The sequence below is a fragment of the Dysidea avara genome, chromosome 1 (assembly GCF_963678975.1).
Source record: "Dysidea avara chromosome 1, odDysAvar1.4, whole genome shotgun sequence".
NCBI lineage: Eukaryota > Metazoa > Porifera > Demospongiae > Dictyoceratida > Dysideidae > Dysidea > Dysidea avara.
This window is the reverse complement of record NC_089272.1, coordinates 27,084,031-27,108,998: the sequence shown is the minus strand read 5'-3', so window position 1 is coordinate 27,108,998 and position 24,968 is coordinate 27,084,031. Positions and strand designations below refer to the sequence as shown.

General features: G+C 38.7%; 1 protein-coding gene across 6 annotated transcripts in view; it reads left to right on the top strand.

The window, feature by feature from the left end:
* LOC136260591 (uncharacterized) overlaps positions 1-24,968 on the top strand; it is an 81,313-nt gene that overhangs the window by 17,522 nt on the left and 38,823 nt on the right. For all 6 annotated transcript variants that reach the window (XR_010703623.1, XR_010703624.1, XM_066054396.1 and 3 more), the window contains one exon: positions 19,621-19,905. Coding sequence is in view for 4 of the 6 variants with exons in the window: in XM_066054396.1 (XP_065910468.1) it covers positions 19,621-19,905 (285 nt within the window). In the remaining 2 variants the exon portion in view is untranslated. The remainder of the gene's footprint in view (positions 1-19,620; positions 19,906-24,968) is intronic.

The window sequence follows — 24,968 nt, the reverse complement described above, 5'->3', positions numbered from 1 at the left end:
GACAAAGATCTGACACAAATGTCACTGCTCCAGATGGTGATATTCCTATCAAACCCTTGTAAGTATTATGGCTTTTATACTTGGAATATGTCAGTTGTTGTAATTCTGTGATGGCAGGTTGTTCAACAAAAATTTCTGTGGCATCCACAATAATTCTTGTGCAGGGATATTTCTCTTTAAAGGGTTTAGGCATATTAAGTGACACAAGCTCTTTTGGAGGCCAGAGTGGAATGTTTTTAAACTGAAAAAATAGACAGGTGTTGAAGATCCTGGAAACAGTAGGTTGTGATATACCAAACCAATTTGCTAAGTCTTGTTCAAATAGACCCAATTTTACACGTACTAACACAAGAAAAAATTCATTAAGTGGTGAAAGTGCTCGTGGTCTTCCTTTATTTGTCTTCTTATCATTCTCAGTAGATGTGCTACCCCAGTAGTTCAGTTTGTTAACACATGGACCCAAGAAATTAAAACAAACCATTAACATGTGTAATGACGAAAATCCAGTGTAGAAATTAACTTTACTGTTATCATCCTGAATATTCTCCAGCCGAAAAAATTGATTTTTGTGTAATGTTTGGCAAGCTTTCTCTGATTCTTGTAGTTTTCTGTTTGTTTCTGATAAGGTTTCCTCTAGTGTTTGAAGGTCTTGGCATGTTAGATCAGTGTTCACTCCAATGTCACTATATTTAACTTCTTGGGTTTTACTGCATTCTTCTTTTTTGTAATTAATGGGTGGCGAACAATTGGTCTGCGTGGTGGTGGTACTGTGACTCTGGTTGGTAATTCTGGTAACTTTAAAGTTGGATATTCATTCTTGTGCAAACGTCTTCTTTTTGCATTTTTAAAATGGTCGCTGCAAATTCTGGTGGAAGTGTTAATGGGTAAGTCAGATCTACCTATTTAATGTACCCATACTTTCAGCAGTTTTTTGTTGTGCAGTGGTAAACCAAAGTAGCTGATGTTGGTTTCACGGGTTGACCTGTTGCTACACTCAGGAACAGCACAGGAATTAACCATAATTCGCTATAGGTATCCAGAATCAGTAGTATGAACTATATCTTCACAAGAGTACTATGTCTTGCTACACAATAGCTACGCCAGTTAATATGTTTATTGTGAGCCACTACACAAGTGACTTGCCAACAAATTAGTCGCTATGCCACTTGCCAACAAATTAATCAGCTGGTGTTCTGATTACAACCTTGTTCAAAACTGCTGTCCAGTACAAGCAAAACACTACTAACTACACGAAAGCACTGTCAACTACACCTTGACAACAAAACACTAATTACGCGATTTAACGCCCATGCCCTCTGTGCCGTATTTTCTAATTGCGCATTTTTAATAAATGAATATGTGCCATTACCCACCGATTTTCAGCTTCTTCCCATATGCGGTTTACCCTGTAGGCGTGACAACATATTGGTGTTATTTTTCGTGAATAATCGATCATAACTCTTTTCCTGTTTATCGTATCCTAGCCAAAGTTGGTACAGAGATGCGCCTTTATACCCCCCTTCTGTGTGCCAATTTTCAAGGTAATCGGATATGGCATTCGCGTTTTATAGCAGTTTTTGTAAGTGTGCGAAAAGAGGAAGAAAAAAAAACCAAGAAACTAAGCCAATTTTTGAAGTCGCATATCTCGGAAACGCGTTAAGCGATTTCGTTCTAATTTGGAATGTGGAGTGCTGAAGGTGGAGGGAGTGTCCACAGCAAAAATCGTCTTGTTTCATCAAGGAAGCACAGAGCTACGGAAGTGCGAAAATTGCATTTTCTTTCTTCCTGTCAATATACTACGGGTGTTGCGCGCCGGCTTCTTGGGCCACACGACACACTACCGTGTGTCTTGATTAATGAAAATAGACATTTAAAAGGGTATATACAGTATAAATTATGTAGATATTGAAATTTTCATTATTGTTGGTTATTGTTCCTGTTGTATTAATTTTGCTATAAATTTGTTTGGCTATTATAAAAATTAGCTGTTGAGGTATAAAAGGCCTAGCAAAAAATGTTCAGATAAAAATAAATTGTACAAGCAACTGTTCATTATAAAAGGCACAATTGTATGTGAAATGGATTGTGATTATTGAGAATAATAGAAAATGCTTTGTATTACACCTTATGAAATCTCCTACTGCATTGGAAAAAACCACAACACGTGACAGTGTTGTTACTAGTGCTGCCAGTATATCCCCCACTATCACGTTGGCCACAAATATGAGGCTTTCTTGTAGATTTGACATTGAGAACACAACCAGCCATAAACAAAATGAGTGCTGTCATTGTCAGTTTGAATCCCAAAGACAGGTAGACAACAAAGATGAGGGAAGAGAAAAGCCTGGAATGTCTATGACATCAGTTTCCGTATCTATTCCAGAGCCAGAGGCTGACATTGTGCTGAAATTAACTTAGATCTTCTTTTCATACAAAGGAACTTAGTGCTGCTTCTCCCAAATGTATACACTGTTGCAGCAAGGTAGTATACATAAACCTTTAAACTACTAGCACAAGGTCCTGAAAAGTAACACAGCTCAATTATTTTCTGAAACAACGTATAGTACTTGCAAAATAATAACATGTACGTGTTGTAACGTTCAGTCTTGCAGTAGGTAAGCAGCACTCAGATACTTTAACAACAGCAATTACAACCATAACCAAAATATATTTTACATTACACGTGTCTCAAGTGTCTATCACTAGCCTATTTACACTTAGCTATATCTGCTGTCCAAGCTATATTACACTATAATACATGTACTACACTATCCCCCTCTTTCAAGAATACGTCTCGGCTTGAACTTAACTATGCGGTACAAAATCATTATAATGTGCAGGGGGTTGTTGGTGTCTCTCAGGATACCTTCTAGGTGGGGGTAAAGGTGATACAGCAGTCGGTTGTTGTGTGTCCAGTGTTTGTCCGTTACCATCATCATCATCATAATCAATGAGCTGCAAGTTAGTCCCAATACTTGGCATCCATACTTGTTCATCATCTACTGACCCAGATGACTGCTCCACATTCTTCTGCTTCATATTAGTTGCCTCGTTGGTATTGTCCTTCACACGGATGTTGCTAGGGCAAGGATTCAGTCTGTCAAAGTGAACAACTTTACGTTGCCTTTTCCCATCAACTTGCTTGATTCTGTATGTAGCCTCTGAGACCTGCTTGAGCACTTGGTAGGGTCCTGTCCAGGGGTGGTGGAGTTTGCGATGTTGGCCTCTCTTCACAACTGATAAATGTAAGGTCCCCTCTCTGGTATGGGTCTCCATGTAACTTCTTATCATAATACTCCTTTTGGCGCATATGTTGTCTACCCATCTGTTCACGAGCCAAGTCAAATGCTGGGTCAACTGTTTCTTCAACATGGCTGCATACTCATTAGGAGATTGAGATTCTGGTTTGCTGGTTCCAAACATTATGTCAACTGGCAAGTGTGCCTGCCTCCCAAACATCAAGTAGAAAGGTGTAAATCCGTAGAGGGGTGTATACTGGTATTATACGCCATGCATGCCTTGCGTATATGCTGCTCCCAGTTGAATGGGTGTTCCTTAGAGCATGTTGCCAACATGTCTAAAAGAGTTTGGTTGAACCTTTCAACAAGGCCATCACACTGCAGATTGTATGGGGTCGTCCTGGTTTTAAGTATGTTCAACAGTTTGCAGACGTCGGTAAGCAGTTCTGATTCAAATTGACGGCCTTGGTCTGAATGTAACTGTTCAGGTACTGAGTATCTCAGAAATGCTTCATCCACTAGACTAATTGCCACTGTCTGTGCCTCCTGGTTGGGGATAGGTAGAGCCTCCATCCACCTTGTAAAGTAGTCACCGACCACCATGACATAGGAATTTCCACTGTTACTCTCAGGAAGAGGACCAAGAAGGTCTACTGCCATTATCTGTGTTGAATAGCCAGCAGTTATAGTACCCAGTGGTGCACGTCGTCTTGGGGCTTGTGACTTTCTAGTTAGCACACTCTGGACATGTTTGGCACCAGTCTCGCACAGCATTCAAGTGTTCTGGCCAATAGTATCTCTCTTTCAATTTATTAAGGGTCCTATCTTGGCCTAAGTGGCCTCCTCCCTTACCTTCATGTAATTCCTTCAAAATTACTTGTTGCAAGGACTGAGGAACAATCAATTGAAGCCAACTGTGGCTCTCTGATGGGGTGTGGTAGTGACGCCATAGTACTCCTTCTTGAACAACAAGTTGGTCCCACTGTTGGTGAAGCCTTCGGTAAAAGGGACATTGACTTCGAACAATCTCAGCACTAGGCGTTTTGTCTGTTTCCTTTGCCTGTAGTATTCCACCAATACTTCCATCCAACAGTTGTATTTGACGTAGATCCTCAGCTGTGTGGTTATCTGTAAGATTGGCAGCTGACACTTGAAACTCTTCGGGATTACCTTGCACAGGTGGTATCACAGGGTCTGTGGTGACATGTGATGATCTTCTACATTGACGACATGGAATTCTGGATAATGCGTCAGCATTATTGTGTCTCCTCCATGATGGTAAACTGAAACTACTGAAGTTTCTCTATCCACCGAGTCAACTATCCATCAAGCTCCTTGAAGTTTTGGATCCAGGTCAAAGCTCCATGGTCTGTACGGATCATAAAAGTATGTCCCAGTAAGTATTGCTTAAATTGCTGCAGAAAGGTCACAACTGACAGTAACTCCCTTCGTGTAACACAATAGTTTCTCTCAGCCTTACTGAGAAATCTGCTGGCATACACTATCACTTGTTCATCGCCATTCTCGTTGACCTGAGAGAGTGCTGCCCCAATAGCTTGGTCACTAACGTCGGTGTCCACAATAAAAGGTCTGGACCAGTCAGGTAGAGCCAGGATGGGTGCTGATGTTAAAGAGATTTTAAAGTATTAAAGCAACCCTGGCATTGGTCTGTCCATAAAATGGTATCCCTTTCTCAGTAAGCTTGTGTAAGGGCTTAACAACAGTAGCAAAGTCCTTGACAAATCTTCTATAATAATTAGCAAGCCCTAAGAACTGCTGGACTTCTTGGAGTAGGCCATTCAGTTACTTTCGAAATCTTGTCAGGATCATTATATATTATTATATATATTATATATTATAATGTGCAGAACCTCAAAAAGAGTGTGTGGCACAACATTACAAGTGGGTGAGTTGTGGGAAAGGGGGGTGTGACATATTACAAAACAGTTCGTACATACAGTCATGTTATTATAAGTGTTCTTTTGAAGTGATCTAGAGTTGGAGAGTTAATGGTTTGCTGGCTAAGGCTGTTCCACAATCTGATGGCTGACGGGAAAAAGGAATATAAGTGAGTGTTGATCAGGATAGATCCCATCCGGAGAGATGATATGCCCCAAAAATGTCACTTTGTGCTGGAGAAATTGGCACTTGCTAGGGTGCAGCTTAAGCCCAGCCTGTCATAGACGATCCAGGACTTGTTGAAGATTGTGCAAACGCTGGTCAAAAGTCTTCCTAAAAATAATGATGTCATCTATGTATACCAGGCATATATTCCACTGGAATCCTGCTAACACCAGATTCATTAGTCTTTGGAACATTGCCGGGGCATTGCACAAGCCAAAAAAGGCAATACTTTGAATTCAAATAGGCCTTGTTGGTGCAAAAGGCTGTTTTCTCCCGGTCACTGGGGTTCACTTCGACTTGCCAATACCCGCTCTTCAAATCTAAGGTTGAGAACCATGATGAACATGCAAGGGTATCAAAGGTGTCATCTACCTTTGGCAGGGGGTAAGCATCCTTTCGTGTGACTGCATTGACTTTTCTGTAATCTAAACAGAATCGAATTGACCCATCCTTCTTTTGGACTAAGACAACAGGTGATGCCCATGTACTCTTTGATGAGGAGATGATCTTCTTGCTTAATATATCCTCAAGTAGTTGTTCTACCTTTTCCCTACATGGCACAGGTACCCGACGAGCTGCTTGGCGGATTGGCGGGGCGTCTCCTGTATCAATATGGTGGGAAAGCACCTGTGTATGACCTAAGTCATTAGGACCAGAAGCAATCACATCAGAATACAGTGGCAGCAATGCTAGGAACTTGTCTTGCTGGGTCTGGCTAACATCATCTGGTAATTGATTAATACTGTCTGTGTAGACTGGTACAGAGGTATTACTGCTAGTAACTGCATCAACATTTCCCACAACATTAACATTTCTTTCATCAACAGTTTCTGCATTTGCCAACTTGGTTCCTCTGTACAGTGTCACTAGTATCAGGTCTGTATTGATCAGTCTCACAGGCACTAGCTTGGTCTGTGGTGTGACTACTGCCCTAGCTACAAATACTGGACTCTGCACTCCCTCCACCATCCAGGTAATGCCATTAATTTATTGCTTCTCTGAACATGTCCAATGACCTCTAGCTCACTAGCAGGAGGTATGACAGTTGTATCTTGTAGGACTACTTTCCCCAGGAGTGAATCTTTAGGAGAGAGGCGTGGTACCAATGGAATACAGCTTCCTTTGTCTCAGGTCAAGAGCACACTTGTGAGAATCTAAGAAATCTAGTCCGACTATTGCATCTGCAGTGATGTTGTCAGCAATGATCAACTTACGATGGAATTCAAGGCCAGCAATAGTCAAAGGGAAGGCACTTGCTCCACGTACCTTGCGTGGTATTCCATCTACCCCAACTAGTTTCTGGTGAATTACCGGTTCCACAATGATGTTCCTTTGGCCAACTTTATCCAAAATATCTCCACTCATTAGGGACACTCTTGCACCAGTATCAACCAAACAGGATATTTCCATTCCAGCAACACAAACAGGCAAAAAAAATAACTGGACACACTGTTTATTGTAATGGTTGCCATATCACTGCTTCTACTGCCTGTTTCACATATTGTCTTAGTGTTGGCCTGACTCTCAATCACACTATCAACACCCTGATTACACTTACTACAAATGCGCTTTGGGCACTACCCATTTGCATTAACAGATTGTGATGGCAAATGCTCTCTGTGTGATTCCTTTGCAAAATACTCCAGTCTTTCTACTTGGCTTGTAAGGTATTGGATCTATTCAAGTATATTCACTTGGGAAGACTGGATTGTAGTCAGTAGTAATGGGTCCTCTGTCTGTTGCCAGGTAGGCAGTTGTTCAGGCAAATATGATTCCAATTGCATGGTGATTTCCACTGCTTCAACTATGGTCGTAGGGTGTGTTTGTTTTACTCCCACTGCTATTAACGGTGATTTCAGCTGGTCCAAGTAGTGACGGAGTGCGAGATACTCCTGCGCATTTGCTTGAAAGTCAGGATAAGCTCTTTGTACTAGCAATCGAATATTGTCGCCATAATCAGCCCAACTTTCCGTGTCACTTTTTAGTCGACCGACAAATTCTCATTTGTACAACTCCCTTTTGCTAGGGTGTTCGAAGCGATTACGAAGTGCCGCTTTTGTCAGTTCATAAGATGCCTTGGTCACGTGCAATAATTGCCTGAATGCGACTGCAGCTTTGTCAACCAATTTAACGCACATCCACATTAGTTTTTCATTATCACTCCACCCATGTATCGCTGAAATACTTTCAAAATGGCTCACCCAGCTGTCCCAGTATTCCATTCCAGTAAAGTTCTGTGGCAGTACTGTGACTCCATCATCCAATGCTAGGTTCCGTGAGGTGTGTATTTCTGTTCGTTCCAATTGTAGTCCCAGCTCTCCTCCGGTCCTCTGTCCGGTCTCGGTCAACTCAAGTGTTAGAGACATCGTCAATCCTGCAAGAAGGGGACAGAGAACAACGCATCCAATACATTCAAGCGGGTGATCTTAACGAGTACTGTTAATATATCTACGGTACCACGGTTTGTTGGTTCAAGACGAGTAGTAATCCTGCTGACTACGCCAGTGTTGTAATGTTCAATCTTGCAATAGGTAAGCAGCGCTCAGATATTTTAACAACAGCAATTACAACCATAGCCAAAATATATCTTACACGTGTCTCAAGTGTCTATCACTAGCCTATTTACACTTAGCTATATCTGCTGTCCAAGCTATATTACACTATAATACATGTACTACATATGCTTCTGGCCTCCATTAATGATCATGCATGTACCTGTATATGAGACCGGATTTTGGAAAATCAGCCTTAATGTCACATTTTACAACTGAAATATTTATGATTAAAATAAGACATTACCAACTTCTACTCAGCATTACAGTGATTAGATCAGTTTTCAGTACCTTGAATTACAAGAAATTCTGTGAAATATTTTACTAGGTGCATAAGTGCATAAGTGCTTTAGTGGTAACATACAAGTATATTAGTGTAGATTTCTATGTATTTCACATATGACATTAAGACTGATTTCCAAAGTAAGGTCACATATATAAGCTTTTGACCTTGCATAGATCAAATGCTTTTGTGCTTTCTAGGCAGGAGTCTATTATGCTTTTTGAACTTCCAATTATTCTTCTGGCAATTCTTTCTAAGTTTACCTATTATTCTCTCAAAATTATTCCTGGATTTTGTGCAAAACCAAGCATGTTGGTGAGAGTTTTTACATAAATGACAACTGCATTAGAATTATGGACTGGGAGTTGACTACTCTATTAAAGTATGTGACTGCTCTATTAGAGCATCTCGATCTTTTCGACTGTTATTTATGCTTGCACTGTTTCAGTGTTGTATCCAAAAGATTTTTGCATTACACTACAAAAAAATAACATAACGTTGAGCTAATCATTCCTAGAACTCATCCAATTATTATGGAATATTCCCCAAGTCTTTCAACTACCTATTATTCCTGAAATTATTCTGGCATAATAGATGCCTGTCTAGCACTTTTTAGCTTTCATGGACAGTTTGATCAAGATAAGGGTGTCTGTTCTCAAGTTTCCCGTGAAGTTATTGTGAATGAATAGTTTAGCACAAATGGTGCCAGTTAGCTACACTGCATGTTTCAGTGAGTCTTGTATCTAATTTTTGGATTTGAATTACATGACAGTTAGATAATTGGAAAAAGAATAAACTCTCTAATACAACATTCAGAAGAAGGATCAAGTTTGGAGACAAAATGCATAAATATTGGTGTGTATTTAATAGGAATTCGAGCATGTGTGGTAGCATGTGCACACAAGGCTCTCCTTGTGCATTACACAAGTGAAAATGCTTCTTCTTAACTATAGTCTAAAGATGTATTTTGGTGAATTCTCAACTTTAGTGGGACTTTATATTTGTGACTTCAAAAAAGCTAAACCATTTTTAAAATGATGAGCAAGAATACACCTCACTGCAGCAAAAAAAAAATCTTACCTTCAAAGCTTGGACGAACACACCATTTGGTGCACCAACATTGATCAGTTTCTCGATTAGGAAATTATGCACATTTGAGAACAGTTACTGTATGGAATAATGATATGAGTAGCAGTCAAATTTGCTTGTGGCAAAGCTGAGTGCAATCTTGGCTGTTATGGGTACTTATTCCCTAATTGCATGAAAATGCATGTAATTGCCTACTAATCACATAGTAATCACCCTCTAAGTCTTGTAGTACAGTTCTGTGTGACGATTGACGTTAACTCTAAATGGTGATTGCAACATTCTTTCAGTACTTAAAAAGCTTTTTAATCTTATTGGCTATTTATAATGTCATTGGTTGTTGCAATAAAAAGCTTTATGTCAGCACTTTTGATTGGCTACCTACGTAGAAGTCAATACTAGCTGCTCATAATTGTCAGTCTATTTGATTGGTTCTTTATTGTATCACTTTCTTTTGTCACACTTAAATGGCTTCTGGGATTCTTTTATTTTATTGGCTGTTTTACAGTGCACTTACAAAAATGTGATTTGGAATTAATTGCACTTCTACGTACTACTGGAACTAACATATGGCAAACTATGTGATTAGTATAGTGTTTAAAAAAATTGTTAATTTATAAATGAAGTAGGAATCTATGCAATAAAAAAAAGTGATGAAACAAGAGATGAATGATGGTGTTACAGCATAGCTCAGTGGGAAGTCCCTACTTTGGCATTGAGTAAAATAATAATAGCTAATGTGCCAAATTAGGGACTTTCCCACTGAGCTATGTTGTAACACCATCATTCATCTCTTGTTTCACTACTCTTTATTGCATAGACTACTACTTTATTTTTAAATTAACAATTTTTTTAAACACTATACTAATCACATAGTTTGCCATACGTTAATTCCAGTAGTAACAAGTTTTTAAAACACTAGTTTGTTTAGTTTTTTGTTGTGGCACGGCTAGCTACAATGTAGCTTGTATTTTCCACATCTGTAGATATGGGAAAGGCAGATACCACTACTTATAAACATCTTGCGCATTTGCCCAGTGAGAAGTGGAGTTCCCCATATCCTGTGGTTATGGGCTGGCTTTGCTGTAGTTTGGGGCTCTCCTTGCTGCACTCTTCTATAATGGGATTGCATTCTAGATCCAAGCATCCCTGTGTGCCTCCAGCTGTCGACCTTGCTGTTGCTGAGGGGTACCTGTCTCCTTTAGCACAATTACGTATGTAATAGCTATACTGAATTTATATTGTGCTTGCTTCTTTTTAAACCAGGCGCGCGCCCACAGCCGGCCTTCGGCCGGCTGTGGGCGCTCGCCTGGTTTACTGAAATTGTTTTCGTAAAAGAGAGTGTGTGTACCTATCTATCTACCTATCTACATATCTACCTATCTACCTATGTTTGTCCGTACGCACCCATGTGAGCAAAATCGTTTAATAATGGTAAAAGCAGCTTTTACGTTAGAAGTTAAAGTGAAATGAAGTCTGTATTAAACTTCTGCACAGGTGAACTTGGATCTGAGGTGGTTTCTTTTCGGCGGACTGAAATACGGGTGTGGCGACTTTCCTCAGACTACCTTCCCCTTGAGGTTTTCAGGCATTTAGCAACTGAAAAACAACGGTGCAGGCCTCGTACACTGCCAGGAATAGCCTATCGCTTCGAGTTGAAAGGGGGCGTATCCCTTACGTACGCGAACGAAAATGAAGAGCAGCCTTGAGGCTTTGTCGAGAGAATTTGAGAGAAAAACACGTTAGTCAAACTATAAAACAGTTTAGAAGATACTTCTGTGCATAATATGTTGGTAAAGCGGTTTGTTTAACAAACGCTTCCTTAGCAGTGCATAGCAACGTAATTGAACGAATTACGAATATTTCATGAATTACGAAGTACGAGAATTAGCTAATAATGTTATTGCACAACCCAAAATTACCCTATTGTAAAGCAGTAATGCATAGTTGGTCAATTCATAGTAGCATAGATGAGTTAGCTAGCTGCATGGCGCATGGTTTTTAGAAGTAGCACAGCATCAACTTGTTCTTATAAAAATAGCTATGTCTACCAGAACAATGTAACCAGAACAATGTAACTGTTCTATCATACATGACTGTTATATTACAGTGACTGTTGTATTAGAGTTTATCTTGAGTCAGCCAAAGGGTGTGCAGCTAGCTAGACCAATAAGGAGTAAGGTTATCTTGTTTACCGTTAAGGAAATAGCTAGATTGTTAAGAGGTGGGGTCTCCGTACTCTATCACTATTAGTCCACTTAGATCTTTATTTGATGGGTGTGGTCGCAAACCTATCGTGAGCGAGATCTCAATTGTGAAGTTGCAGATATCTAGCAAGTGTACCTCTTATAGTAGCGCCAGGACTGAAGCATTTCTGAAATCCAGCTCTGAAATAATTCTGTAGCACATAGGCGGTGGAGACCATCCCCCCTGACTTTTATGGGACACTGTTTGCAAAAAAAAATTGAGATACTCTAATAGAACAGTCAGGATCTGGATACTCTAATAGAGCATTCACAGTATTCAAAGAAGTAGTGTAGCGAGCTACTTAACTATGTATGTGTAGTTATAAACAAGTACACGAAAAAAATTGGAATTTTCAACTAGAGTAGGGACGACAGTACATTGATAAAAAGTACTGAAACAAGTGCATTGGGGTAGTGAACAATACTAAAATACAGTTAAATAATAAGACGTGTTATATCCCTACTGTGCTTAAGATGCCATAATGGAAATGCACAGTAGGGATATAACACGTCTTATTATTTAACTGTATTTTAGTATTGTTCACTGCCCCTATGCACTTGTTTCAGTACTTTTTATCAATGTACTGTCGTCCCTACTCTAGTTGAAAATTCCAAATTTTTTCGTGTACTTGTTTGTTAACTTTTTTTGTAAAAAAATTTATTATAGCTGGTGACCCCACGCATACCGCATCTGAAAAGGCACCGTGTGCCCAAGCTATATCAATTATTGTGTGAAAAGTGAAGTTACCATTACACTTCATTGTCAGCTATGTTCAACCCGTTACACAGCATTTTAATCAAGAACTTGTTGAAAGCATTTCGGGTCAATCTGAAAGCTTGTTTGGGTTTAGTTTTACCTCACCAATACTGCCTCATCATTGTAATTGAGGCTGATGTTTGGGTGATATTATTTTGTGGGCCACGCCTACTCCTTTGTAGTCCCTACTATACAGTTACTATCGTACTGTATGATAAGCCCTACTCTACCTTTTACACATTCGTTAGCTATAACTTTGTTAACAATGATGTTACCAAATAAGCTTTGTTTTCTTTGTACATGTCATAGGTTAGCTATACAGTACACATTGATCATTGTAGTGGGAATATGGTGGAACACAATAAGTAATTGTTGCACATAAGGACGATGCTGCTGGAGCGACTGACAACTGACAAGGAATTGTGACAAAACATAATATGCAGGGTTTCTATGAGATTATGCACTTAATACATTATTATTCATGCATTGAATTAGAAGTTTTGTATATGCATTTTACACTTAATCAAGACACACGGTAGTGTGTCGTGCGGCCCAAGAAGCCGGCATGCCACCTGTGAGTATATCAAGACACACGGTAGTGTGTCGTGCGGCCCAAGAAGCCGGCGTGCCACCCGTGATCAAGACACACGGTAGTGTGTCGTGCGGCCCAAGAAGCCGGCGTGCCACCCGTGAGTATATTAACAGGAAGAAAGAAAACGCAATTTTCACACCTATGTAGCTCTGTGATCCCTTATCCGATTGGAACCAAATTTGCTAGAGAGGTGCCGGCCAGTAAGGGGAGTCTACACACCAACTTTGAAGAAAATCGCTCCAGCCATTTCCGAGATACGAGCGAACAAAATTTCGTTTTAATTTCTTCGTTTTTTTCTTCTTCTACTTCTTCATTTCTCACATTCGCAAAATCCGCCATAAAACACGAATGCGTGCTCGGATCGGGCTGAAATTTGGCACACGTAAAGGGCTCATTAAGGCGGATCTGTGTACCAACTTTGGTAGAAATCCGATGAGCATTCACGGAGTTATGACCGATTATTTGCGTAAAATAAGGTCGAAGGTCTGTCACGCCTACAGGGTAAACTCCTTTGAGGAATCAGTTGAAAATTGATATGTAGATGGAGCAACCATCGTAGGAGTGCCTTTTTGTGGTTTGAAAGGAATCGGGATAAAGACCACGGAGATATGACACAAAACCCGACCTGTGTCAAAATTACGCAATCGATTTTTATGAACAAAAAAGCTATTAGTTTTTGTATCTACCAGGCAAACCGCTTAGAGCAATGAGCTGAAAATCAGTATGTAGCTGGAATAATCATCATAGAAAGTCCTTGCAGTAGTACAGAAGAATCGGATTACAAACCACTGAGTTATGATTCGAAAGGCAACTACGTGTAGCAAATGCGAGATCGAGATACTCTAATAGAACAGTCACCCTAATAAAGCATTCAGCTGCATTTATAATTTACTCAATTATAATTTATTACATTGCAAATTATTCTGTAGGAAATTCAGTTACAAACAAGTCACCCTGTAGTCAGATCAGCCAGAAGAAGGTACCTAATAGAGAGTTCAGCTACAAAGAAACCATCATGTAGAGAGTTCAGCTCAAACAAATTGCCCTGTAGAGAGATCAGCTAGAAGAAGTTACCTTGTAGAGAGTTCAGTTACAAAGAAACAATCATGCAAAGTGTTCAGCTACAAACAAATCACCCAGTAGAAAGTTCCACTATGAACAGATCACACTGTAGAGAGTTCAGTTAGAAGCAAGTCATGTTGTAGAGAGATCAGCTAGAAGAAGTAACCTTGTAGAGAGTTCAGCTACAAAGAAACCACCATGTAAGAGAGTTCAGCTGCAAACAAATCACCTGTAGAGAGTTCAGCAGGAACAAGTCACCCTGTACAGAGATCAGCTAGAAAAAAGTCACCCTGTAGAGAATTCAGCTACAAACAAATCACCCAGTAGAAAGATCAGGTAGAAGAAGTTACCTTGTAGAGAGTTCAGCTGCAAACAAATCCACTGTAGAGAGTTCAGCTAGAAACAAGTCACCCTGTAGAGAGATCAGCTAGAAACAAGTCACCCTGTAGAGAGTTCAGCTAGAAGAAGTCGCATTGTAGAGAGTTCAGCTACAAAGAAACTACCATGTAGAGAGTTCAGCTGCAAACAAATCACCCTGTAGAGAACTCAGCTACAAACAAATAGCCCTGTAGAAAGATCAGCTAGAAGAAGTTACCTTGTAGGGAGTTCAGCTACGAACAGATCACCCTGTAGAGAGTTCAGCTACAAACAAATCACACTGTAGAGAGTTCAGTTACAAAGAAACCACAATGTAGAGAGTTCAGCTGCAAAAATATCAATCACTCTGTAGAGAGTTCAGCTGCAAATAAATCACCCTGTAGAGAATTCAGCTACAAACAAATCACCCTGTAGAAAGGTCAGCTAGAAGAAGTTACCTTGTAGAGAGTTCAGCTACAAAGAAACTACCATGTAGAGAGTTCAGCTGCAAACAAATCATCCTGTAGAGAGTTCAGCTATGAAAAGATCACCCTTTAGAGAGTTCAGCTAGAATAAGTCACCTTTTAGAGAGTTCAGCTACAAAGCTACCACCATGTAGAGAGTTCAGCTGCAAAAAAATCAATCACTCTGTAGAGAGTTCAGCTAGAAGAAGTCACCTTGTAGAGAGTTCAGCTGCAAATAAATCACCCTGTAGAGAATTCAGCTACAAACAAATCACCCTGTAGAAAGATCAGCTAGAAGAAGTTACCTTGCAGAGAGTTCAGCTACAAAGAAACCAGAGTTCAGCTGCAAAGAAATCACCTGTAGAGAGTTCAGCTAGAAGAAGTCACATTGTAGAGAGTTCAGTTACAATGAAACTCCCATGTAGAGAGTTCAGCTGCAAACAAATCACCCTGTAGAGAACTCAGCTACAAACAAATATGCCCTGTAAAAAGATCAGCTAGAAAACAAGTCACCTTGTAGAGAGTTCAGCTAGAAGAAGTCACATTGTAGAGAATTCAGCTACAAAGAAATCACCTGTAGAGAGATCAGCTAGAAAACAAGTCACCTTGTAGAGAGTTCAGCTAGAAGAAGTCACATTGTAGAGAATTCAGCTACAAAGAAACTACCATGTATAGAGAGTTCAGCTGCAAACAAATCACCCCGTAGAAAGTTCAGCTATGAACAGATCACCCTGCAGAGAGATCAGCTAGAAACAAGTCATCCTGTAGAAAGATCAGCTATAAGAAGTTACCTTGTAGAGAGTTCAGCTACAAAGAAACCAGAGTTCAGCTGCAAAGAAATCACCTGCAGAGAGTTCAGCTAGAAGAAGTCACATTGTAGAGAGTTCAGTTACAATGAAACTCCCATGTAGAGAGTTCAGCTGCAAACAAATCACCCTGTAGAGAACTCAGCTACAAACAAATATGCCCTGTAAAAAGATCAGCTAGAAGAAGTTACCTTGTAGAGAGTTCAGCTACAACAAAACCATCATGTAGAGAGTTCAGCTACAAAGAAATCACCTGTAGAGAGTTCAGCTAGAAACAAGTCACCCTGTAGAGAGATCAGCTAGAAAACAAGTCACCTTGTAGAGAGTTCAGCTAGAAGAAGTCACATTGTAGAGAATTCAGCTACAAAGAAACTACCATGTATAGAGAGTTCAGCTGCAAACAAATCACCCCGTAGAAAGTTCAGCTATGAACAGATCACCCTGCAGAGAGATCAGCTAGAAACAAGTCACCCTATAGAGAGTTCAGCTAGAAGAAATTACCTTGTAGAGAGTTCAGCTACAAAGAAACCACCATGTAGAGAGTTCAGCTGCAAACAAATCACCCAGTAGAAAGTTCAGCTATGAACAGATCACCCTGTTGAGAGTTCAGTTAGAAACAAGTCATCCTGTAGAGAGATCACCTAGAAGTATCACCTTGTAGAGAGTTCAGCTACAAACAAATCACCTGTAGAAAGTTCAGCTACAAACAAATCACCCTGTAGAGAGATCAGCTAGAAGAAGTCCCCTTGTAGAGAGTTCAGCTATAAAGAAACCACCATGTAGCGAATTCAGCTGCAAACGAACACCCTGTAGAGAACTCAGCTACAAACAAATCGCCCTGTAGAAAGATCAGCTAGAAGAAGTTACCTTGTAGGGATTTCAGCTACAAACAAATCACCCTGTAGAGAGTTCAGCTACAAAGAAATCATCAAGTAGAGAGTTCAGCTGCAAACAAATCATCCTGTAGAGAGTTCAGCTATGAAAAGATCACCCTGTAGAGAGTTCAGCTAGAAGAAGTCACTTATTAGAGAGTTTAGCTACAAAGCAACCACCATGTAGAGAGTTCAGCTGCAAACACATCACCCTGTAGAGAATTCTGCTACAAACAAATCACCCTGTAGAGAGACCAGCTAGAAACAAGTCACCCTGTAGACAGATCAGCTAGAAGAAGTTACCTTGTAGAGAGTTCATCAGCTGCAAACAAATCACCCTGTAGAGAATTCAACTACAAACAGATAACCCTGCAGAGGGTTCAGCTAGAGTCAAGTCACCCTGTAGAGAGAATCCTGTAAAGAGTTCATCTACATACAAGCAGATCACCCTGTAGAGAGTTCAGCTACATTTCAAGTCACCCAGTAGAGAAATCAGCTGCAAATTATCCTGTGGGGATTAATTGACATGTAATAAATATATTCTCTCTTTTTATATTATGAACTCTTGATATATGCATTATATATATAATTTGTACATTTACTGATAAAATCAGAATGGGTTAAAGTATTTATAAAATCTGATTCATCTTTTTCTTTTTCCTGTGGTAAAGAAAAATATATAGGTTAAAAAGCCCCAAAGCTGGCCATAGGCCGGCTTTGGGGTATACAAATACAAAAAGAAGTGAAATCTAATCAAAAACAGCCAAGCTGTAAAAAAAGGAGTGCGGCCCTTGAAAAGGCTATGGTGAAAAAAGATGTGAAATCCAAGGTGGCGGCCAAGAAATGGCTGTGATGGTAGGTTAATGGTAAAAATTTTAATAACAACAATTCAGGTGAATTTTGTGCCAATTGACCAAGCGGCACCAAATTCACCTGAATTGTCGTTATTAAAATTTTTACCATTAACCTACCATCACAGCCATTTCTTGGCCGCCACCTTGGATTTCACATCTTTTTTCACCATAGCCTTTTCAAGGGCCGCACTCCTTTTTTTACAGCTTGGCTGTTTTTGATTAGATAGTGTTAACAGCTTTAATAAGATAGTTATTTGACTATTCCAATCATGTATGTATATGGTTTTGCTGACTTGTGTAGACAATAGTAAGCACATGCAAGGATACATAAAGAAGTGTTAATACTGTAATAGCGAAGAATGTGTTAGTCGCAAAGAAATGCATTTAGAAATGCAAGCAGTTAAACCTAGCTGCTAAACAACAAACACACTAATACTAAACAAGATGTCTTACGCGTGTATCTTGTCGATGACGTATGATAGGTCCTGTATAAACCAAACGTCAAATCACAAACGTATTCTAAAAGTTTGGTGCGATAACACGTGTATTCACAATGATTATGGAAGCCCTATTGATATGGAAGCCCTATTGATGAGCAATGGCCACGATAAAAAAGGATCAAAGGAAAATCAGTAAGCAATAGCGCATACATTGTAGGATATTTAAAATACTAAAAGTTTCATCTCCATGAAATTCGAAGCATTTCCGCCAAAAAAGTAAGGCTGTAGCTGTAGCCAATTTTCCGCTATGCTTGACTGAATGCATCAGGCAGGCAGGCAGGCAGTGAGGCAGTAGAAAATTCACGAAAATATATATTTTTTAATTTCGTAGCACCTAATCGAAAATGCTTCTGGTCGTTCTGAAGGCAAGTTTGGGCTTGGTTATACCTGACCAATACTGTCAAGTGGCCATGTAGGGTTTGCAAAGATGATTTTGGCTTGATTTATCTTCATAGACCATGCCCACATCTTCGTCGTCCCTACCATACAGTACTATCGTACTGTATGATAAGAAGATATAATTGGTGGAGAGCAGCTATTGTCAGCAGGCTGTGATATATATATATATTTTTTTTTGGTCTTCAACTTACAGCTGGCCTGGCCCCCTCACTCTTTGGCCTGCTCCACCACCCCTGCTGTAGTATCTAAATAAAATTATGTTGCTGAACGAAAGTGTTGATATGAAAAGTTAATACCTCAATATGGTTTCGTTGGATGAAGAAGAAGACAAGCAGCCTGACTGAAGATAAAAGAAAAGACAAGGTGCAGAGGGCCTACACCTGTCGGAACCCCAAATGACACATCCCACTGGTGAGTTTGTTATTGTGGCATAAAATGGTGATTGTGTGCCGCTTTGTTTGTCCTCTAGCCTTGTGACTGTGGTCAGTGAGGCAGTGAGGCAGTGAGACTAAAATTTAAGTTTTGGCAATTTTTAAAATTCTATATCCGGCCACCTGTAAGTGTTTTGTTATATTTAATGCTGTATTATGTATTATATGGACTAGTACTATTCCGTAAAGGTTGATATACTCTAATAAAACAGTCAGTTCTAGAGCATAATCTTGATTTTGAAAGCATAATTTTGAGCATAATAGGCTTAATTTTTGAGCAATGCTTAAAAGCATAATAGGTAAAATTTTGGGCATAATAGGCCGGTGCCTATTGACTATACAGTTGAATGATATGTAGTGTTTATATAGAAGGAACATACTTAGGTTCATACAATTTATTTCCTGTTAACACATAGATTTTTGGAAAATGCTAATTTTCATAAGTATTTTATATCAAAGGTACGGTAGTACCATTTAAGTAGAGATCGCACAGACAATTTTGTGTGTCACCAAAATTCTGCCTTAAAAATTTATCCTAGAGACATTTATTTAACATAATAAAAATCACCTTTCCTGACTGCTCTATTAGAGTATCGCGATCTTATTTCTGAAAAGTGTGAATAACCAACAGAGTAATGGTTTAATAAGTTATATTACATGTTTTTTAAATATGAAATGCACTAATAATACTATTGGTAGTGAATATTTGCTTTCTTTCAGGCGTGCGTATTGCGCATTTAATTAATTTTTCAAACATCGTCCCTATTATGCTGGCATTATGCTTGATGCTTTTGGTCATCCTTATGCTTTAAATTATTCCGGCATAATCGGCCGGTGCCTAATAGTCAAGCCAAATTCCAACCAAGATAATTATGTAAAACCAGCTATCAGATTGTAGTGAGCTAACATAAACAATTTCATCTGTACTAGTAACTGTATGTGTCTAGAAATTGTGTATGTACATACATTTACAGTAACCTGTTTTTCAATTCCTAGCTCCACCAGACACAGTAACCAACCTAACTATCCCACTTGATCTGATCACATCAACTTCATTTGTGGCTCACTGGTCTGAACCATCCAGTGATGTAGTGTGTGGTACTTATGTAGTAACTGTGTCCACTGGAGGAATTATAGTAATCAGAAATGTTACCATTAGTAGAACTACATACAATGCTACTGGATTATGTGAGAACACTAAGTATAGGATTATTGTGACTGTCCTTAATGAGAGAGGCAATAGTCTTTCTGCCAGTATGGAAGTAACCACTACTAATGCTGGTAAATGGCTGGTTTGTATTACTGTGTAATGTATTGTATGTACTAATCTAATTCAAAACAGCCAAGTTGTGAAAAAGTGACCAAAATAAGCTGGTATGAAAAAGATGTGATATGAGAGGTGGTGGCCAAGGAATGGCTACAATGATATTGTGTCACTTAATTTGGAGTGTCACAACTTAAGTGACATTGTAATATCATTGCAACCATTTCTTTCCTTTGATATCACATACCAGCCTATTTTTGGAAGGTCACATGTTTAGATGTCATGTAGTATAACTTATTGATATTTAAACAGATTTCCATAAGCCACAACATTACTGAGAATTGTACCTTGATAGTTTACTGACATGTGCAAGAAAGCTCAACTAGTTAGTATAAAATTAATGGTTTAGCGAGTAGACATGGCAACAAATAATAATTATGCCGACTTCTCTATTATTAGAGTATTTGCAGTCAGTGACTATACGTATACAGCCTAACTTATTGTGTAGTACTCTAATAGAGCACACATATTTTAAACCTGTGGGCACACACCTGGTTTTCTAAAATGGTCTTCCAAAATAGGTCTGTGTTATTTCTTTGACTGTCCACACCCACACTTGTGAGACAAAGAAGCCTTGCATTAAAAGCAGTCAATGTGAGCAGTCTATAGACTGTACATTAAACTTACAGACAGGTAAGTCTTACTCTGACACACGTACTTTATAAGTAGATAGAAAGGTTATCCATTTTTAGACATGGGTATGGATCACTGATTTCCTGTCTGACCGCTCTCAATGTGTTGTTTGTGGAGGTTACTCTTCTGTGTATGTAAGTAGTGTCAGCGGTGTCCCACAAGGTAGTGTGATAGGGCCCTTACTCTTTTTAATATACATTAATTATATAACACAACATTTGTCATCTTCATGTTGCCTCTTTGTAGATGATTGTGTCCTTTACAGATGGATAGATTTACCCGATGACATTAATTTACTACAGCAAGACTTAATACAACTTGAATGTGGGAAGAAAAATGGCAAATGAAATTTAACATTAGTAAATGTACAGCATTAACCATTACTCTAAAACAACACCCATTGATATCTGAGTACTTTTTGCATGGACACAAACTTGCTGCAGTCACTGAAGCTAAATATTTGGGAGTTGTACTTGACTTTAAGGTTTCTTTTAAACACCACATTGATTGTTGCACTTGTATGGTTTCAGCACTTGTATGGCTTGGCGTACTGCCCATTCAACAAACTTGAAGCTGTTCAAAACCGATCAGCGCACTTTATTGTCTCAGATTACAGAAGAACAAATAGTGTATCAGCTATTAAACATTCCTTAAATATGAAATCAATACAATGCCAACGAAGAATTACGATTACTAAATTTTTTTAAAAACTTTGCTGAACTAGAAATGCCAAATTATATTACATCTGTAATCAGTACTACATGTGGGAATAGTATCAAATTTGTCCAGCCATCAGCTCAAGTTGATCCTTATAAATTCAGTTTCTTCCCCCAATCAATTCACTTGTGGAACAAGTTACAAACTGACAGTACTATATAAATTCAGGTGAATTTGCGTTGCCTCCTCCTGAATTTGCGTTGCCTCCTCCTAGGAGGAGGCAATGCAAATTCACCTGAATTGTCATAATTAAATTTTTAGCCATTAGCCTACCATCACAGCCATTTCTTGGCTGCCACCTTGGATTTCACATCTTTTTTCACCTTGGCCTTTTTTTTGCCTAGGAGGAGGCAATGCAAATTCACCTGAATTGTCATAATTAAATTTTTTGCCATTAACTTACCATCACAGCCATTTCTTGGCTGCCACCTTGGATTTTACATCCTTTTTCACCTTGGCCTTTTTGGGGGACTGCACTCTTTTTTCAGCTTGGCTGTTTTGGTTTAGTTAAAACTTATTTTTGTATTGCAAGCCACAAAGCTGGCCATATGGCTTGATGCTTCCTTTTAACTTGTTTTTTTTTCTTTACTGCAGGAATTGTGGAATAAAAGAAGTAATTGTGTGTATAGCTTTTGTCTGATGAAATATTTGTATATTATAACATTGAATGATGATTATCACATACTGTAGTTAATAAGGTGTCTTCTCACATAACTGAAACTCTCATTGTTTGTAAATGAACTCTTTTCAGGGTGATTTGTTTCTAGCTGAACTCTCTATAGGATGATTCGTTTCTAGCAGAACTCTCTACAAGGTGATTTGTTTGCAGCTGAACTCTCTATGTGGTGGTTTCTTTGTAGCTGAACTCTCTACAAGGTGACTTGTTCTAGGTGAACTCTCTACAGGGTGGCTGAACTCTCTACAGGGTGATTTGTTTGCAACTGAACTCTCTACAGGATGATTTGTTTCTAGCTGATCTCTCTATAGTGTAACTTGATTGTAGCTGAACTCTCTACAGGATGATTTCTTTGTAGCTGATCTCTCTATAGGGTGACTTGTTTCTAGCTGATCTCTCTACATGGTGACTTGTTTCTAGCTGAACTCTCTATAGGGTTATCTGTTTGTAATCAAACTCTCTACAGGATGGTTTCTTTGTAGCTGATCTCTCTAAGGGGTGATTTCTTCTAGCTGGTCTCTCTACAGGGTGATCTGTTTGTAGCTGAACTATCTGTAGGGTGATTTGTTTGTAGTTGAACTCTCTACAAGGTGATCCTTCTAGCTGATATCTCTACAGGATGACTTTTTCTAGCTGAACTCTCTACAGGGTGATCTGTTCATACGTAGCTGAACTCTCTACAGGGTGATTTGTTTCCAGCTGAACTCTCTACATGGTAGTTTCTTTGTAACTGACCTGTCTACAAGGTGATGTCTTGTAGCTGATCTCTCTATTGTTATTATTATTATTTATTTATTATTACTGAGCAGCCAGCACTGCTGATGCACTCAGGAAAAAAATCACACATGTACATTACTACAATAATTAGAAATGTTAACTGAGAAAGCGTCAGAGTCATTTAAATCAATTAGGAATTGTGGCAACGAGTTCCAGTCTTGAGCTGTTCTGGAGAAAAAAACTTTTTTAGTAAGCTGTAGTAGATGTTGTAGGGAGTATGAAATGGTACTGATGATATTGCCTAGTTTCTCTGGTCATTGGAAGATAATTGGATGGCATAGATAAGGGAATTTGGTTGTGAAGTGCTTTGTAAAATGTCGCCAATCTGGATATCTTGCATTGAGTTTTAAGTTCAGGCAAGGAGAGATGTTGGAGCATGGAAGTAACTGAACTGTATCTACTGTAATCTTTCAATACCCATCTTGCTGCTCTTCTTTGAATATTTTCAAGTTTATGTACATCACTGTTATAAATAGGGTCCCATACTACTGAAACATATTCCAGTTGTGGTCTTACCATTGCTAAATATGCTGCTGCTTTCACTTGTGTAGAACAATTGCTTAGGTTTCTCTTAAGAAAGTTTAATGTTCTGGGTGCTTTTCCTGTTATTTTGGATACATGTGGTGACCAAGATAAATGTTTATCCAAGAGTACTCCGAGGTATGTATGTCTATCAGTAATTGTTAAGGTATGGTTGTTCAGTTCATAGTTATGAATGATAGGTGACTGAGATCTGGTGCATCTTATTGCAACACATTTGGATACATTAAACCTAAGTTTCCATATGTGTACCCATTCTGATAGTCTGTCAAGATCTTGCTGAAGGATGGAAGCATCATTCTGGGAATCAATTACTCTATATAACAAGCAGTCATCAGCAAACAGCCGTAGTGGTGATGAAATACTTCTGGCAATGTCATTAATATACAACAAGAACATTAGAGGATCAAGTACTGTTCCTTGTGGTGTCCCTGATGTAACTGTTACTGGGGTTGACGATTTGCCATTAAGAAGTACATATTGTGTCCAATCAGTTAACCATGTTTTGATCCAGTTAAATGTATTGTTTCTAATGCCATAGTATTGTAATTTCATAAGACTGGATGACTTGTTTCTAGCTGATCTCTCTACAGAGTTATAACTTTCTCTATAGAGTTATAACAAGTTTATATAGCTGTACTCTTTACAGTAGTGTTGTTCCAGTATTAAGAAATCTGTTAGTATAGTATTGGTATTAGTATTTAACCTTGACTTTCAATGATAGTAAAGTACTAGTATTACTTTTGGTATGTAAATTTTAAAAGTAAGTATTTCAAAGTATTTACTACCAAAACTTGATTTGGTAAAGTATAGCATACCAAAATTTATAGTAGGTAGTTAGTACATAACATAATATTATTATATCTAACCAGTTAGTAACAATTAGCCTGAATCTGCCGGTGCAATCTACAGATTTCTTCGAATAAATATTTCTGTTTAAATTTTTTTCCACTAGTAGCATCCCCACCAGTTGAAAAAATGTGTTCTATAGGGGCAGTTGAGGCTGGTACTGCTAAAATATCAGGCCATTAAGGAGCTAATACTGGAAAATGACTCAGTTTCCCAACCCAGTAATCTAATGGATCCATTCTATGTTCTTCAATGGTTATACTGGCATGTGATTATTTAACAACTCCCAAATTCCAAACAGTAACTTACAATGAACTCCAACAATTCCAGATACCAAAGCGAACTAAGCAATTAATATATACTCTATACTAATGATAGACCAAACAACATGAGCAAAGTGATTATTTGAGCCTAAACACAAAGAACGCTTTTAAGGCTTGCCTACTTGTGGTGGCTTTGAAAAGAAATCTTCAAAAGTTTATATGCTGTAAATAATGTAAGAACTCAGCTGAAATACTGAATAAATGAATCAGTCACTTATGAAATACTAACTAAATCTTGATGAAGCAATTATAAGCAAAGAGTAAGTATTTAGTATCTAACCATCCCTTTACTAAAGTATTGAGTATCTCTTTAGTAAATCATCCAACATGTGGTATAGTATTAGTAAGTAATACTAACAGAAAAAGGGCTATACTTTTCCCAAAGTAAGTATTAGTAAAAGTATACTGGAACAACACTACTTTACAGAGTGGTTTTTTTTATTGGTTGCTGAACTCTCCAGCTACACGGTGACTTGATTGTACTACAGATTGACTTGTTTGTAGC